Source organism: Microtus pennsylvanicus, chromosome 16 (assembly GCF_037038515.1).
Source record: "Microtus pennsylvanicus isolate mMicPen1 chromosome 16, mMicPen1.hap1, whole genome shotgun sequence".
NCBI lineage: Eukaryota > Metazoa > Chordata > Mammalia > Rodentia > Cricetidae > Microtus > Microtus pennsylvanicus.
In genome coordinates this window covers 5,446,090-5,463,674 of record NC_134594.1, presented here as the reverse complement: position 1 = coordinate 5,463,674, position 17,585 = coordinate 5,446,090, and the positions used below count along the sequence as shown (strand labels likewise).

The 17,585-nt window shown below is 47.1% G+C and overlaps 1 protein-coding gene across 4 annotated transcripts in view; it reads left to right on the top strand.

Moving 5' to 3' along the window:
- Fndc3b (fibronectin type III domain containing 3B) overlaps window positions 1-17,585 on the top strand; it is a 291,727-nt gene that overhangs the window by 57,390 nt on the left and 216,752 nt on the right. For all 4 annotated transcript variants that reach the window (XM_075950510.1, XM_075950514.1, XM_075950511.1 and 1 more), the window contains exon 2: window positions 10,675-10,813. In XM_075950510.1, coding sequence (XP_075806625.1) covers window positions 10,703-10,813 — 111 coding nt within the window. In that variant the 5' untranslated portion in view covers window positions 10,675-10,702. The remainder of the gene's footprint in view (window positions 1-10,674; window positions 10,814-17,585) is intronic.

Below are 17,585 nucleotides of genomic sequence, written 5' to 3'. Positions count from 1 at the left end.
GCACACAGTGGTGTTTGTTAGCTAGGGGTTGGTTATCTGGTCAGCTTCACTGATGTTATTTTAGAAGGTGCCTTTTGTCTAAGTCCTTTGTGGAACATGGCCGGTATTAGTTTGTTTCTTATAGAGAGAAGCATCCAAGCGTTTTTTCTATGTACTAGATACAAGGCCCTAAAAACTTGAGAACTTTTGTAGCAAAGCTTGAACAACTCCCCAGCAGTCAGTAACTTGCAAAGCTGCCCCCTGTCCTGTAATTTTGTTTTCGATGATGACACACCTCCTAGTCATTACAGAAGCCAAACTTTAGTCTTTTATAATTTGATTTATGCCATTTTCTACTATATTTTAAGTTTTACTATATTTGCATGTGTATGTGTATGATGCGTGTGTGTGTGTGTGTGTGTGAGAGAGAGAGAGACAGAGAGAGACAGACGGTCAGACAGAGGTTAAATTGGTCCTCTCCTTCCACCATGTTGGTTTTCTGTGTGTGTGTGAGAGACAGAGACAGAGAGAGACAGACGGTCAGACAGAGGTTAAATTGGTCCTCTCCTTTCACCATGTTGGTTTTCTGTGTGTGTGTGAGAGACAGAGACAGAGAGAGACAGACGGTCAGACAGAGGTTAGAATTGGCCCTCTCCTTCCACCATGTTCGTTTTCTGTGTGTGTGTGTGAGAGAGAGACAGAGACAGAGAGAGACACAGAAAGAGACAGACAGTCAGACAGAGGTTAGAATTGGTTCTCTCCTTCTGCTGTGTTGTTTGCAGGGATAGACCTCAGGTCTCTAGGTAAAAGTAAATACCTTTACCCACTGGGTTCTCTCTCTCCGCCCTCTGCTCTAAGTTTCCGCCATCTGGGCTAAGTTAGTGTATGTTGGATTTGTTTAGCTTTCCTTAAGATGTCTTAAAATGGCCTGTGAAATGATGAAATCTCTGTCTTGGTAAAGGTTCACCTGAAGCTGGAAGCCAGTTGCTGTTGCAGAAGGGCGGGGTGGGCTGGGAGGGGAGGCTGACTCTCTTAGGGTGTCTTTGGAATTCACTTGCACACTCCTGGGTTCTGTCTACTGCGTCCATTTCATCGAATCGTCAAACTCGCCAGCTCACAGTCTGCCGTCGTTGTTAGAGCTCCAGCGTCACCGAAGAGCCTGGCTCCCCACCCGCCGTGTGCACTTTGGTCTGCTTCTCCTTGGGCAGATGACTTGGTTGTCATGAAAACGGTGCTGACTATTCATGTGAGTGTTGTGAGGCCACATGGAATTAGTGTGGAAGATGCTCTGACAGCAGGCTGAAGGAATGTTGTGGAACTCCTCCACACCCTTCCAGAAAGCAATCCATTAATTCTGTTCACAAGACCCTTCCCCTTGAAAGGATGCTGTCCTTGGTTGTTAGTACCCAGATGGATGCTCAGATCGTGTGCACATGAACTTGGTTCATACGTGATCTCCTGGTGGAGACAGAAAGTGCGCTTTGGTGGTATGAAACAGTCTAGAAGAACCGATCACTTACGCTATAGGTAGATATCCTGAGAGTCAGGGAGCCTGTGCACTGTACAGAAGGCTCCTCACAGTGCTTTCAGGGTGTCAGGCATCTGTATCTGCAGGCTGCTGCAGGCTGGCTAAGGCAGGAGCTGGGCTGGTAGGGAGCGCGGGGTGTCTGACTTCCTCACCCCCACCCAGCAGGCTTTCAAGGTGGCTCTCAGACGGCCCTTATCTAGCTTACCGTCTATCGGCCCATGGAAAAGAGGATAGGAAATGTACATGAAACTCCACATTCACCGACAATACATTCTTTCCATCACTGCTGTCCGTAGAAAAGGTATGCCACCAAGTTGGCTTTGCTGTGTGCGAGAAGGGCTCATAGTTCTGGAATGTTCTTGTGATGCTAGGCTGTCATCTTTGGGATGGCAGAGAGGGGTGTGGGAGTTACTGTGGTATGAGGGGACCTGGAATCTAGGTGTTCCAATAAAAATGTCTAATTATTCCAGCATCCCTGCTTAAACGCTATTCGATACAGTGAATAAAGCCAACAAGCTTTGGTAAGCTTTCTGTAGATAAGCCCCTGTCTCCCCTCAGTTAATATTTGCAGACTATGTGCAATGTGCATTTGAAGTCATAAGATTGTATGTAAATAGTGATGTATTTTTTTTCTGTGAAGGTTTGGCTGGGGGGGGGGTACTCTGAAAACCACCTCTGCATATTAATGGAGACTTATATTAGCACGTTTTTCCTCCTGAAGGTAGTACTTTTCCCGAGTAACTCTGAGTTCTGCCATGACTGCACTGTGTATGATTTAAGCAAAGCTGCTTAGAAGTGATCAAAGCCAAGTCACCGAAGGGATCGTCTGTGAGCACTGTCCTAACCCCTCACATCCTGGGCATGAGCATACTAGGCTCTATCCCCTGCCCACACCTATGGATGTGGGGAGCAGGCTAGGCTCTATCCCCTGCCCACACCTATGGATGTGGGGAGCAGGCTCTATCCCCTGCCCACACCTGTGGATGTGGGGATCAGGCTAGGCTCTATCCCCTGCCCACACCTGTGGATGTGGGGAGCAGGCTCTATCCCCTGCCCACACCTGTGGATGTGGGGAGCAGGCTAGGCTCTATCCCCTGCCCACACCTATGGATGTGGGGAGCAGGCTCTATCCCCTGCCCACACCTATGGATGTGGGGAGCAGGCTCTATCCCCTGCCCACACCTGTGGATGTGGGGAGCAGGCTAGGCTCTATCCCCTGCTCACACCTATGGATGTGGGGAGCAGGCTAGGCTCTATCCCCTGCTCACACCTATGGATGTGGGGAGCAGGCTAGGCTCTATCCCCTGCTCACACCTATGGATGTGGGGAGCAGGCTATCCCCTGCCCACACCTGTGGATGTGGGGAGCAGGCTAGGCTCTATCCCCTGCTCACACCTATGGATGTGGGGAGCAGGCTATCCCCTGCTCACACCTGTGGATGTGGGGAGCAGGCTAGGCTCTATCCCCTGCCCACACCTGTGGATGTGGGGAGCAGGCTCTATCCCCTGCCCACACCTGTGGATGTGGGGAGCAGGCTAGGCTCTATCCCCTGCCCACACCTGTGGATGTGGGGAGCAGGCTAGGCTCTATCCCCTGCCGCACCTATGGATGTGGGGATTGCTGAAGACAGGGCCAGCGCAGCCAACCAGTCAGTTACCCTCCTTTCTCACAAGAGCAAGTGGGCCCTTTCTCCAGGGCTTGTCCTTCATTTTGACTATTTATAGTGTTATTTTTAATGGGAAGAGCTCAGTTTCACGGGATTTCTGTCAAACCTCCTGTGCTTCTAATTGGATGCAAAAAGCTGAAATGTTTTTAAGGTTAAGATTTTTTTCTCCCAGACAAGTGACTTGACTTCACTAATGAACACATATCAGACAAGAAGGCAAATTCCAGACTATTCGTGCCTCAACCAACCAGCTGGGCACATACCTCCAGGTACTGCTCATGTCTCAAGAGGTTTTCTGCATGAACAATTATCACCTCCCCTTCCTTCATTCGAGTGGCAAGCCATGGCAAGTGTCTTTCTTGCAGCGTGGAGCTCAGCTGTAAAGTTAGATTTCACTGGCACGGAAACAGCAGCCAGGACGAGCACAGCATGCTGAGTGTGTTTTGGTTTTCACCATTCCGGTGGAGTTGTTCCTCCCTTTGAATAAGGAGACTGAAGGCACTCCTAAACAAGGAAGACAGACAGGAAGTTTTCAGATTCTCCTTCTTGAGTCTAGCTTTGGTTTAATCTATATTCAGTAACCATGGTAGGGAATTGGCGCTAAGAACAGAAAGGACCTTCAAAGGTTCATCCCTTATTGTGTTACTTTATAAAAGACAAAATTAATTACTCAACTTTAGAGTCAATGGCTGATAAACTCCATATTAGATCTCCTGTTTTCTAGGAGTTAGTGTTGGGACAGCCTCCCCATCAGTCTCCCCTCCCCTCCCCTCCCCTCCCCTCCCCTCCCCTCCCCTCCCCTCCCCTCCCCTCCCCTCCCCTCCCCTCCCCTCTCCTCCCTGGTTCCTTGAGCTGTTTTCAGCAGTTGACATGGGGAAAGTTCAGTTGCGGTCACCCCTCTGTCTCTGTTTTCCTATCCTTTTCTTTTCCCTCCATCTATTAATTTGGTTTCTGAAACAGTAAAGGGAGCATTTACCTGCACTGCCTACCTTTCCTCATGGTCACACAAAAAGATATAGTTCAAGGAAACTCATGGAACTACCCCTGGGCTTTCGTATCTAATGTCCGTGTCCCCACATCAGACTCCTGGTGGCCACACTGGAATTCCACAAGGCTGAGCTGGCCACTGTGCTAAAATAGCACAGCGCTCCTGGAAGAGGCAGGGGAAGCCCTGTGTTTCAGGAACGTGGTCTAAGCGGCTGTGTGTGCATGGATGAGCACATGTTCTTAGGAGTTTGGAGGTAATGGAGATGGCAGTATACTTCTATATTGTTTTAATCCTTTCCTCCTTCCCTTGTTGATTCTGCTACTGTTTTCGTAGTTTTTATGTTAAAAACCCCTGGTTAGGTGGTTGGAGAAATGGCTCAGTGATTAGGAGTACCTGTGCTTGCAGACGGCCCGATTTTGATTCCCGGCAACCACACATTGGTCCATAATCATCCAAAATCCAGTTGGGGAGCTGATGCTCTCTTCTGACCTCCTCAGGCACCAGGTGCACATATGGTACACACAAGCCAAACACACACACACACACACACACACACACACACACACACACACACACACACAGGCTAGCTTTGCTGGGAAAGGCTTATAGGATGGAGACATCTTCAGAGTTTCTAGGTCAGAATTAGCAGTCAAGGGTTTACATTTCCAAGTAGTATCTGGTCAAGAAGGGGAGAGGGAAATGGAGGTGCTGCTGGAGCCTCTGTTTCAGAACTGCGTAAAGCAGGCTCTGGCTGGTTTCCTGGCCCTCTTTCTGAAGCTTGCTGCTAAAGAGACAGAAAAAAGCTGTCTGTCCTGAGACTGGCAGCCTCTGGATGGAGCGAGCACCTGAATGGGGGAGGCTCTGGGGTGCAGCCTTTTCTTCTCTGTGATTCTGTGTCAGGTTTTGATTTTTGTTTTTTTGCTACAACTTCAACATAAACACATAAATCAGCTGCACAAATGTCTGTCATTACTTAAGTTTTATTAGGTTTTGCTTTTCTGTTGGAAGCGATTTAGAAGTCAGTCTTGTAAAACCTCAGCCATCTCATGGTTAAATTAGTTTAAAAGAAAATATACGATATAGTGATTCCTCAATAGCCTTCCTAACTCCCCCCCCCCCCCCCACAACAACACAGCTCTCCCCGACCCTCAGCAGCACAGACCTCCCTCATCCCTAACAGCACAGCCCTCTCTCCCCATCCCCCATCCCTAACAGCACAGCCCCCCCCCCCCCAACAGCATAACCCCTCTCCCTGGCTTCTGATGCTTTCACAAGTGTCTGCACGTATACTTTCCCCATTTCCAAGAACCATTAGAAAGGCTGCTTTAGTGTTAGATAGCTAGACCCTTTTTCTGGTATAGCAGTCACAGTTTTCAGAGACTTGGCCTGTGCTAGTCTCACTATTAGAACCGATTTGTACCAGTGTGTCGGCTCTTCACCTGCCTTGGTCTCCTGAGCGGGTGGGACTCCAGGTCATACTGTCTCACTTGACTTCCATTGGTATTTTTTAACAGAGAAGGAGCCTTTCATGAAATCTGAATCGGGCTGTGAATTTTCCAGGGAGCCCATCATCAGTATGTTCCTTAGACTACAGACCAAACATGTAGCATGTAGAATTTGATTATTTTCATGGTATCTAGTCTGTCTGATAGTGCCTAGTTGGACTGTTTTTCATTGAAAAGATAGTAAGTAGCTCTGTGGAGTGAGTGGACTAGAAGTTAACACCAGTGACGTCTGAGCATCAACTTTGAGGTTATCTGCAAGTTCCTGTTAGGTCCTTGTGTTTATTGGTTTTGGAACGTGCGTTTGTGGGGTGAGGAGACAGAAGCCTGGGGTGAACGGGCTGGATAGACTAGCAAGAATTCCCAAGCTTCAAGTTCATTGTGAAACTGTGCCTCAATAAATAGTCTGCAAATGCACTTGTACATGTGTGTCTACACACATTTGAACATGTATACACACATGCACATACATGGCACACACACAGTGCAAAAAATAATTGCATTTGAAATTTGGTCATGGAAGCAAAAGTTCAAACTGACTTGTGGGTTTACGTAGCGCAGGGGCCAGCGTATTGGGAGGTGAGCCTGGGCCTGAGCCTTTGCTTGTCTTTGCTTGCTCTTCCTGTATCCTGGCCCTGCTCCTAGAGCTCTGGTGGCCTTACCTTGCTCCTTTTGGTGGTGTTCTGTTGTTCTTTCTCTTGTCATCTGAAACTAATTTGTGCACTGTACTGCCAACTCACATCTTGAATTAATGTATGGAAATTTGGGTCATTGGCCCACTGAGTGAGGATCAGGACATTTTGTTACTAATTTGAAGGTAGCTTTGCAGACATAAGAACTTCAGCAGTGCTTCAGGCTTTGCCCTCTAAGAAGACGTTCTTCCTGTGTACAGTTGCTCCTCTGGAGATGGGTCATCAGATCTCTTCTGCAAATCAGGTTTTTCATGATTTGACTTTCATGTTTCATAGGCTAGACGAGGGCCAAAGCGCAAAGAAAGGAGAAAAGGCACCAAGCCAAATGCCTAGAGAGATGGGGAAACTGGCGGGCCTGGTGAAGTTATTTTAAAATAAGGTAGTCTTTAACAAAGGCGTTAATTATTAACAGGGAGGAGCTGCTCCTTTCGTTTCTAGAGTGCCTGTTCCCCACTCTTGGAGCTCAGGAACTAATGGTGGGCGTTTTGTAGCTAGGAGCAAACCAGGGATGTGCTCTCCTAGGAGAAGAGCTGTGACCATAAGGGCTCACGTGGCATCTGCCCCTTTCATTCAGATCACAACTGGTTGGGTACAAAGCACTGTGGCTTTAGTGTTTCGTTGTGTGGTGAAAGGGAAAGGTTGTGAGGCCTGTGGTTGTTACCAGATTCTTTCAAGCTGGAAGTCTAGGTCTAAGAAAGATACAGAGGGAACTGGGGAGCTGTGTGCACATGCCCGCTGAGCTCAGTAGAGAGTATGCTCTAGACTCGGTCCACTTTATTTCTTCTGGTTGGATCTGTAGCATGTAAAGTTTAATGGGCTCCTTTAACCATACAGTGTGAGATCTCCTGACTGGTGGTAGATCCTGTGGGTTTGGAGCTTCTTGGACTAAAATACATGAATCTTAAGGTAGATTTGTCTAGTTCAAATCCACGTCTCTTGGGAAGACGGCAAGTAAACAAATCCCTTCTTAGGGTGGCTACTCCTGAGACTTTCTGACTCGGGTGTCCATCTTCACCAGAGAGTGCACACGGGCCCCTCAGCTGCTCTTGAAGTTGATGAGGAAGCAGTGACCACGGCAGATGTTGTTTTAGGGTGTATGAGGGGTTTCTGAGGCCTCACCCAGAGACCGCTCTTCTTCTGTGTATATAAGTGACAATTGGGTTTCCAGAGTAAAGGACTCCAGACTTATAGTGTAGTCCTGAGATGAGAGAAAGTGATCATTAATACTGTGTGCGTGTGCTCACTTGTGTGTGTGTGTGTGTGTGTGTGTGAGAGAGAGAGAGAGAGAGAGAGAGAGAGAGAGAGAGAGAGAGAGAGAGAGTGAGAGAGAGAGAGAGGGAGGGAGGGAGATAGAGGGAGGGAGGAAGAGGGAGGGAGAGAGAGGGAGGGAGGGAGGAAGGAGAGCGGGCTTGGGATATAGGACACAAGAGAGACTGAGTATAACAACTCTAAGGAGCTAACTGTGGAGGTGGAATGTTTGAAATTCACAAGTTGGAGGCCAACCTGTGCTACATAGCCATGACTCATCTCTGTAAGCCAAAGAAATCACAAGAAACACCTCAAAGCAGATGTGAGTTTCTTTGGGTACCTAAGCCCAGAATGTTACAGGGGCTCCCAGGCAGGTCACCCTCTTATGAATGAATTTACTGTTGTGAATAATGGCTCCGGCCCTATTTTATGAAAACTGTGTGGTCTGCTCTTGAATCTGTAATTCCCACCCCAAATCCTTACAGACGAATGCTGCTGGATAGCAAGCCTCCACCAAAAGATCCACTGCTTATCCTAACGTTTCTCCTGCACACGCTTCATTCTTGGGCAGTCCTCTTGCTTGCCTGTCTCTTCTCTCTGGGGTCCATGGTGCTAGGCTGTTTCTGTCCTAGAATAATTTTAGAGGCAACGTGATAGGTGGTTGCCTTAAGTATCTGGGTAGAGCCGATTGCTTCTGTGTTTGCCTTGCATTCTGGTCAGATGGTGAGTTCCCCATGTGTGCTCACACAGAAATGGCTGTTTAAATGCTGACTGCATGGTTATCTCTTCTACCTTAGTCTCCTACCTTATAGTCTGTTGAAGATAAAGTTAATCGTTTTCTAAAATTTTATATATGATGTATGATCTCTCTGTGTGTGTGCTGTGTATTTGTTTGTGTGTATGCCATGCCGTGCATGGGAGTCAGAGGGCATCTTCCAGGAGTTGTTTTTATGATCACACCTTACCCACTCTTGCAGAACTTGGAGTCTAGCTCTGTCCTGGGACACTCATGTGCGAGAGTCCTGCTGAGTGGGGTTGGGTAGGCCATGTCTTCTTGATAACAGGCTTCTTCAACATGAAGAAAGCCAGGAAGGTTTTTAGAATGAACTGTCAGCCTTAGACTAGGTGGTGTGGAGTTTTTCTGTAGTCCTAGGGGACCTGGAATACTTGAATTTTGTGTCTAGTTAAGACTCACTCCAGTTTAAACAATGTTAGTTGGCTGTGTTGAACCATGTGCAGCATAAATAGCGTTGGCTGTCAGCAGACCTTGGTTAGGGAAGCATTCTCTCAGCACCCTCCTGGTTAGGGAAGCACTCCCCCAGCACCCTCCTGGTTAGGGAAGCATTCTCCCAGCACCCTCCTGGTTAGGGAAGTATTCTCTCAGCACCCTCCTGGTTAGGGAAGCATTCCCCCAGCACCCTCCTGGTTAGGGAAGCATTCTCCCAGCACCCTCCTTCCTAGCCTCCGAAACATCTGTCTTTTTTTTCTATACTCTTACATATTGGTGGGAATTCCAGGACCTACCAGGTCCAGGTGGGGTGGGGAAGTACCTACCATTGGTTTACTCCTGCCTTTGGGTGACAACAGAGAGTTCAGGTTCCGTGTAGTCTAGAAGATGGTCCAGGGAATGTTGGGCCATCTCAGTGGGAGAGGAGGTAGAGGACCTAGTGCTCATTGCTGCAGAAAGTGAGGAAGAGAGAAGGCAGAGTCAACCGTCACTTTCTCCAGCAACTTCCGGAAGCTCCTGGATGGGAAGAGTAGGGGAAAAGAGCAGAGACTACTTCTTACTTAACAGTAGCCCCGCTATACAGCACTGTAAGCCGGCCTGCAGTGTGTGTGCGCGTGCATGTGTGTGTGTGTGTGAGCCTGCAGTGAGACACTAACAATAAATTATTCATTAGTCAAATAGCTTTGAATGTGTAATTTTGAGGGAGTTTTTATGAATGATAAAACTTTGGCCTTTAAATAAATATTTTTTTCTGAAATTATTTAAAATTCGGTGTGTGTGATCTATATATATCACACACATGCAAATGCGTGCACATACACACAGATGTTTCCGTGTTCCCAGACTTTTCGTGCCACAGTGCATGAATACACATGTAGTTTTTGTGGAACAGCTGTGATTCCCCAGGGATTTATTGTACTTTCTTCCTGGTGTGCTGTCACACCGACTACACGAGGAAGGTGCAATTATGGAAGAGAAAAAAAGCTCGTTTGAATTTATGATATTTTGAATATAGTGTGAATTTCATTTATTCCTTGTAAACAAGGGAATCAGCTTTGGGGCCCAGCTGGTTTGGGTGTGAAATAGATACAGGGGAGCCCAAAGAGTGTCTGAGAAAGAGAGATCCTATGTGTCCGACTCAAAGAAATGATCAAGGAGAAATAGTTAAAACATGGGTGATTATCAGATTACTTAGTCTTTTTACGTGATAATTGAGGCTCCAGTGTATGTATTAACATCAGTTTGCTCATGTTAAATGCTTCTAAATTATGTTGATCTCGATGGAAGGGAAAGTATAGTTCTTTGGGAATGTAACCTCTGTTTTGGTCATTACCTTATGATGACCACTGTAGTTTCTGGTTGTCATTTTTACTGTCTTCAAATGTGACCCCAAATTACAGGCACTTGTTGCTCTGGCAGAGGACCTCAGTGCAGCTCTTAGCAGCCACATTGGGTGGCTCACGACTAGCCTGTAGCTCCAGCTTCACCGGACAGAACACTCTGGCCTCTGCGGTGTCTGCACACATGTGGCATACACATAATAATTATTTTAGAAAATGCAATCTCATTTTATCCTCAGATAAAATGGGGTGGGGTTGTTACCATTATTCGTGTTTTAAAGTTTTGAACAAAATTCTGGGAGCCTGATTTTGGTCTTCGAATTCTGCTTATTTCCTTGTCCTTCCCTGGTTCACTGTGGGGATGGACATAAAACTTACCAGCAGCGCTCTGTGACAAGGGTGCATGGACTCCTACAGAGAACACCTGGATTGCTCATAACTGTAGTCATGGGCCTTTTATTTTTTATTTTTGTAAGCATGGGTGTTTCTCTTGTCTCTTGCAGATAGCAAGTTGAGGGCAATTCTCCATGAATGTACGTCACCATGATGATGACCGACCAGATCCCCCTGGAACTGCCACCCCTGCTCAACGGGGAGGTGGCCATGATGCCCCACTTGGTGAATGGAGAAGCAGCCCAGCAGGTTGGTGACCTTGTTTGACAGGGAGACCTTACCTGGTATTTGATTGATTTGGGGATTCGGAAGTCTTCGCCTTCTGAACTTTCCTGGTTCTAGAGATGTTTTTGTTATCATATAAGTATTGTATGATTTTTAAAATACTTGAAAAAATTGAGATCAGAAACTCAGCTAATATTCTTAAAGAACCAAAAATATGTTAGTTTTTAAATGACTCATTGTGAAACCATTCATTCATTCATTCATTATACTTGACAAATCTGCACATGTCCAGAAGAACCTACCCAGAATTCTGGGATGACTCTTCCTCTATGGAACCTGGGGTGACCCTTCCACCATGGAGCCTGGGGTGACCCTTCCTCTATGGAACCTTAGGTGACCCTTCTACCATGAAACTGGGGTGACCTTCCACCATGGAACCTGGGGTGACCCTTCCTCTATGGAATCTGGGGTGACCCTTCTACCATGAAACTGGGGTGACCCTTCTACCATGGAACCTGGGGTGACCCTTGCTCTGTGGAACCTGGGGTGACCCTTCTACCATGGAGCCTGGGGTGACCCTTGCTCTGTGGAACCTGGGGTGACCCTTCTACCATGGAACCTGGGGTGACCCTTGCTCTGTGGACCTGGGGTGACCCTTCCTCTATGGAACCTGGAGTGACCCCTCCTCTGTGGAGCCTGGGCTGACCCCTCCTTTGTGGAGCCTGAGCTGACCCCTCCTTAGTGGAACCTGGGGTGACCCCTCCTCTGTGGAGCCTGGGCTGACCCCTCCTTTGTGGAGCCTGAGCTGACCCCTCCTCTGTGGAACCTGGGGTTACCCCTCCTCTGTGGAACTCCTAAAGTTTCCATATGAGAATATTTACCAGATGCTCTACTCCTGCGCCATTCATGGCTTCACAGTGTGGCACACAGCAGCTGTTTAGGAAGTCAGCTTTGTAGCTCTTAGGGAAAATCTGAACTGTAAGGTCAGTTGCCCTTTTATCATTGGAACTGAATTGTCCCTAATAATGTTATTTTTTTTTTAAAAAAACCTGACAACTAAAATTGTGCTTGTTCTATCTTGTAATTATCTAAATATTTTTTCTTTGTACATTTCTGTCTTGGTTAGGGTTTCTCTTGCTGTGAAGAGACATCATGACAGTAACAGCTCTTAAAAAGAAAGGACATTTAATTGGGGTGGTTTACATTTTCAGAGGTTTAGTCCATTATCGTTGTGGTGCGGCATGGTGGCATGCAGACAGGCATGGTGCTGGAGAAGGAGCTGAGAGTCAGTCCTGTATCTTGACTCATAGGCAGCAGGAAGTGTTCTGAGACACTGGGCGTGGCTTGAGCTTTGAGCTTGACCTGAAAGCCTGCCTCCATAGTGACACACTTTTTCCAACAAGACCACACATACTCCAAGGTTACACCTCCTAATAGTGCCACTCCCTTTGGGGGCCATTTTCTTTCTTTCTTTTTTTAAAATCATTTTTTAAACTTATTTTGTAAACTAAGCACAGTTTCTCTTCCCTCCTCTCCTCCCATTCCCCTACCTCACTTCCTTTCTACTCCCCCACTCCTCCTCTGTCTCCATCCAGATGGGGTAAGGCCTCCCATGAGAATCAAAGTGAGGCAGGACCAAGTGCTTTCCCCTGCTTCAAGGGTGAACAGGCGTCCCACCACTGGCAATAGGTTCCAAAGAGCCAGCTCATGCACCGGGGACAGGTCCTGGTTCCTCTGCTAGGAGCCCCACAAAAGCCCAAGCTACACAACTGTCACGCAGATGCAGAGGGCCCAGGTTGGTCCCATACCGGCTCCCTAGCTATCTGTCCAGAATCCATAAGCTCCCACAAGCTCAGGGAAACTCTATCTGTGGGTTTCCCCATCGTGATCTCCATCCCCCGCTTGCTCATATAATCCCTTCCCCCCTCTTCAACTGGACTCATGGAGCTCAGCCCAGTGCCTGCCTGTGGATCTCTGCATCTGCTTCCATCAGGTACTGGACAAAGGCTCCATGATGACAATTAGGGCGGTCACCAATCTGATTGCAGGGGAAGGCCAGTTCAGGAACCTCTCTACATTGCTAAGAGTCTTAGTTGGTGTTGTCCTTGTGGATTCCTGGGGGTTTCCCTGGCATCAGGTTTCTTCCTAACCCCAGAATGGACCCCTCTATCATGACATCTCTTTGATTTCCCTCCCATTCCTTCCTGCCCCCATCCTGATCCCTCATGTTCTCATCCCCCATCCCCTCCCCCTACTCCTCTGTGCCCCCAGTTTACCCAGGGCATGTTCTCTTTCCTCTTCTCGGGGAGATCCACACATCCCTCATATGGTTCTCTTTGTTACCTATCTGCTCTGGGGCTGTGGGTTGTAGCCTGGTTAGCCTTTGCTTTACAGCTAGTATCCACTTAGGAGTGAGTACAGACTGCACTGCATTTTTTTTGAAGCATAAACATACTTGTTTTTTGAATGGTTGAGTTGGGAGTAAACTTGAAAAATAGTTAATCAAAGCATATTAATAATTCAAGTAAGTTGAACAGTGACCTGTCTGATACGAGCTTCTGCTCCCCATTGCCCCATCATGACCTGATATTGACATGTCATACTTGGTCAGGTACCTAACAGAGGTACTTTGTATGCATTGCCTATGGGTCTGACCTTGATGCTCAATCATTTATTACTTTCCTCTGTATTGTGGTGTTCTTACCAACAAAATATACCTCTTATGAACGAAATATATCTAACAAGGGCTAGAGAAATGACTTAGCAGTTAAGAACATTTGTTCAATTCCTAACATGTTGGGTTAGCCACTTGTAACTGCAACTTTGGGGGGATCTGCCATCCTCTTCAGGCCTTCATGGGTACTACACACGAATACACACATGAGTACACACACACACACGTGCACACACACACGTGCACACACACACACCTTTCTCACACATCATCAAATAAAAACAAAATGAATCTTATAAAACAAAAAAACTGCATACAGCTAACGCGTGCTTTCTAGCGTTGGTTGTTTGGGTGTGGCTCACCCCTTATCACCTCGGTAGCAGTACTTCTTTCTGTCTGGATCAGACCCTGTCACACTGTGTAACACCTGCTCCTTTATACCCATAAACAGCCACACCGCACTCAGCAAACAAGCCCGGCTCACGGCTGCTCTGCTTCCTCCCCTCCCTCTGCAGTGAACTGATGGCCGAGTCCTCCACCTCTCTTTTCCTCCCAGCCTTCAGCTTTGCAGTCTCCACAGTGTCTTCTCACCGTAGGGTTCTGGTATTTCATTCTAAACTCTGGGCTTTCCATTGGCAGTGCCTGCTGAGTCCATACCTTGCCAGGTCTGTTTCATTTCTGGGACTACCTGGGCCCCGTGCCCATGCCTTGCCAGTGCCTGGCACTTGTCTTCACTGGTCTGTCTGCTTCTGATTTTTTGCTCGATTCTCTGGACAGAAGCCAGAGCCATCTGCTCAAAATACAGTGTCTTTCATGTTCATCCCTTATTCAAAGCCACCCTGTCGCCCCTGGAGCAAATCCTATCTCTTAGCCTGGTAACCTTGCCGTGCCCTGGCCTTTTCTCTATCACTGACTGGACTCTCCTTTCCTCTAGTCTTGCAGCTGTTTTTGGAAAGCTATGGTAGTGCTGTAAATGGTTTCAGGATTTTAAGTTCTGTCTCCCTCATATTTACTCATTAAAAGAGTTTTAGAATCCAAGGTACTCAAATGTGATTAGCTTGGACAGCATCAGGACTCCCCGTGGAGACGCAGCCAGGCTTCCCAAAGCCACCTTTCCTTGTTGCTTCAGCCCAGATTTGTGCTTTGGTGACTTTGCCCTCATTTTTATGATTCAGTTTGCCCAGAGAAGACTTTTGTAGCTTATTAGCCTGCATAAAGAGCCCTCAGTTTCAGACTTTTCCAGTCTTCCTTCAAATGTGAACTCGGCCACAGAGACGGGACTGAAGACCGGAAAGACTGGGTGTCCCAGAAGAACACATAGCACGTTCCTACCCTGTGCTCCGACACTGACTTAGTAAATCTGCTCCACCAGGAAGAATTCTAGAAAGCTAAAAGTGGAAAATTTATCAATTTATATATTTTGTAAATAGATGCCAAGCTTTTCCAATTGGAGAGTACACTTAAATAATATCACAGTGTCTGGGATGGGAGTTCACTACTCAGTAAAGTATTGGGCTTGTGTCTGATCCCCAGAACCCATGATAAAATAACAAACAAACAAACTAAACTGCGATGGGGGCATCCCGTGATCCCGGTGCTGGAATAGTGGAGACAGGGATCTGTAAGTCATTCTGGCCAGCTGGTTTAGACCACTTGGCAAGTTCCAGGTCAGCGAGAGACTGTCTCAGAGTAAAGTTGTCTATGTTTGAATAGCAGCACAGGAGTTGATCTGACCTCTACATGGATGTATAGACGTGCACAACGGCCCCTCGTGTGCATGCTTATGAACTTGCATAAACACGTGTGCTCATCCGTGTGCACTTGCACAAACATGTATATGCACACACAACATCATGGAGAGTGTTTCAGCCTTCTTAATCTGTGTTAGATTTTTCTGGAAGATTTAACATTTACACTTAACTATTTGGTATAGGTGGACTTTCTTTGGGCTGCCAGCCCTAAATAATGACACAGAGACTTATTAATTATGAAAACTTGGTCTTAGCTTAGTCTTGTTCCCAACTAGCTCTTAAAACTTAAATTAACCCATTTATGCTCGTCTGTGTTCTGCCACATGGCTCATTACCTCTGCTTAGTACTGGGAGTCCCACTTCCTGCATGTCTGGCTAGCAGATCCCACCTCTCTTTGCAGAGTTTCCATTTCTTCTCAGAAACCCCATCTAGCCTCTCCTGCCTAGCTATTGGCCGTTAAGCTCTTTATTAAACCAATCAGAAGGTGCCTTAACAAAGTCAGATCTTCACAGTGTACAGAAAGATTATCCCACAACAATTTGATGTTAATGTAAATTTTCTTAAAGGGAACATTGTTTTGTAAGCAAACTATTTGAAATCTCTTACTCAGTGGTACCAGAGCAAGATCCATCATGCATGGGTGATGAATGGTAAGCAGAGCTATGGCAGCTTCAATACCACTTGCTGCAGGCAGTGACCCCCGGCCACAGGCTTCTCCTGTGAGGAGCTGGCTCGAATGTTTGTGAGGAGCAGGCACACCTTGCCTGTGTTGACTGTGCTCTTAGTATTTCAGAGCTGTGCAGAGGACACTCTCAGCACTTGTACCAGTGCCAAGGGCCTATGCCGGCTAAGGGAGCCGACATTAGCCTCATCTTCCTCCTGTCTGAAGCTTTCTGGGTTGCGTTAGTTCTGGTCAGGATTTTCAGCTGTGTTCTGGCTCTAGTCTAGATAAGAGAAGCCATTATTTTCATTCTTTGAAGTCATGCTATGTTTAATACTTTGATTTGTTGTTTTATGTAGGTAAGAGAAAGGGGGAAATGAGTGGATAGTGGAAGACAGTATTTTTAAAGAAAGTTATCCTCATCCTAAATGAAAATTTAATAGATACATTATCATTTAGAAAATGAAGAGCAGAATATTTTGTGAGCAGGGATGACTTACCCTGCAGTCCTTCCTTAGCTTCCTTGGCCTTTTTTAGCAGCTATCTTGAGATAGTCACACACATGCACCTCACGAATTTACATGAACAGTCATGGAACTTTGTGTGCTGGTCAGTTTTTACCGTACTGAAAGATAACCTGAGCTGAACATCTTGAGGTAAGAAAAGTTAATTTTGGCTCAGTGTTTCAGAGGCTCCTTGTCTTTGGGGCCAAGCAAGGCAGAGCATATGACGGACAGGGCACAGTGGGCAGAACTGCTCACTTCATGAAATGGGAGGGAGGGAGAGGAGGGGGGAAGGGAGAGAGATGGGGGAGGGGGGTATGGGATGTGCACCAACGTTTTGTTTCTTCTTTGCCAATTAGTCCATATTATGAAATAGCACATTTGTTTGGGTCATCTGTCAAGTGAGTTCATTGCTTTCTCCTCGCTGTGACAAAGACTTGACGAAGCAGCTCGAGGAAGAAAGGGCTTGTTTTGGTTCAGTCTGAGGGTACAGTCCACAATGACGGGACAGTCGAGCAGTGAGGGTGTGAGCCAGGGGACCACTGATGGTCGCCAACAATGGATGCTGGTGCTCAGCTCACCTTTGGATTCACAAAATCCAGTTCAGTGCCCCAGCCTTGGGTGGTGGTGCCATCTCCCCACCTCAGCTGACCTGGTAGACTGTCACAGGTGTCTGCAGAGGTGTGTTTCCTGGGTGACTGTAGCTAACCCTGGTAGACAGTCACAGGTGTCTGCAGAGGTGTGTTTCCTGGGTGACTGTAGCTAACCCTGGTAGACTGTCACAGGTGTCTGCAGAGGTGTGTTTCCTGGGTGACTGTTGGTCCTGCAGCTTGGCAGTCAGTATTCAGAGGCTGACAGTTTGGTTGTTTCCACTCTTTGGGCAGTATAAGCAGTGGTGCCGTGAACACATGTGCAGGTCCCCTGTGCACCTCTGTGCACATGCTTTCATGTCTCTCAGATACATCCCAAGAATGATGGGCAACAGCCCCCTCTGCAACTGCTATTTCCCAAGTGTCCTTTTCTTTAAGCGTTTTAAACGATGTGTTTATTTTGTGTGGGCTGGTGTGGCACCGTGGGAGGCAGCAGAGGTGAGGACAACTTGCGGGACTTGAATCTCTCTGCACACCAGTTCTAGGGACCCAGCTTGGATCCCAGGGTGGCGGCAAGGGCTTTCAGCCTTTTGAGCTGTCTTTTCAGTCCCTCATA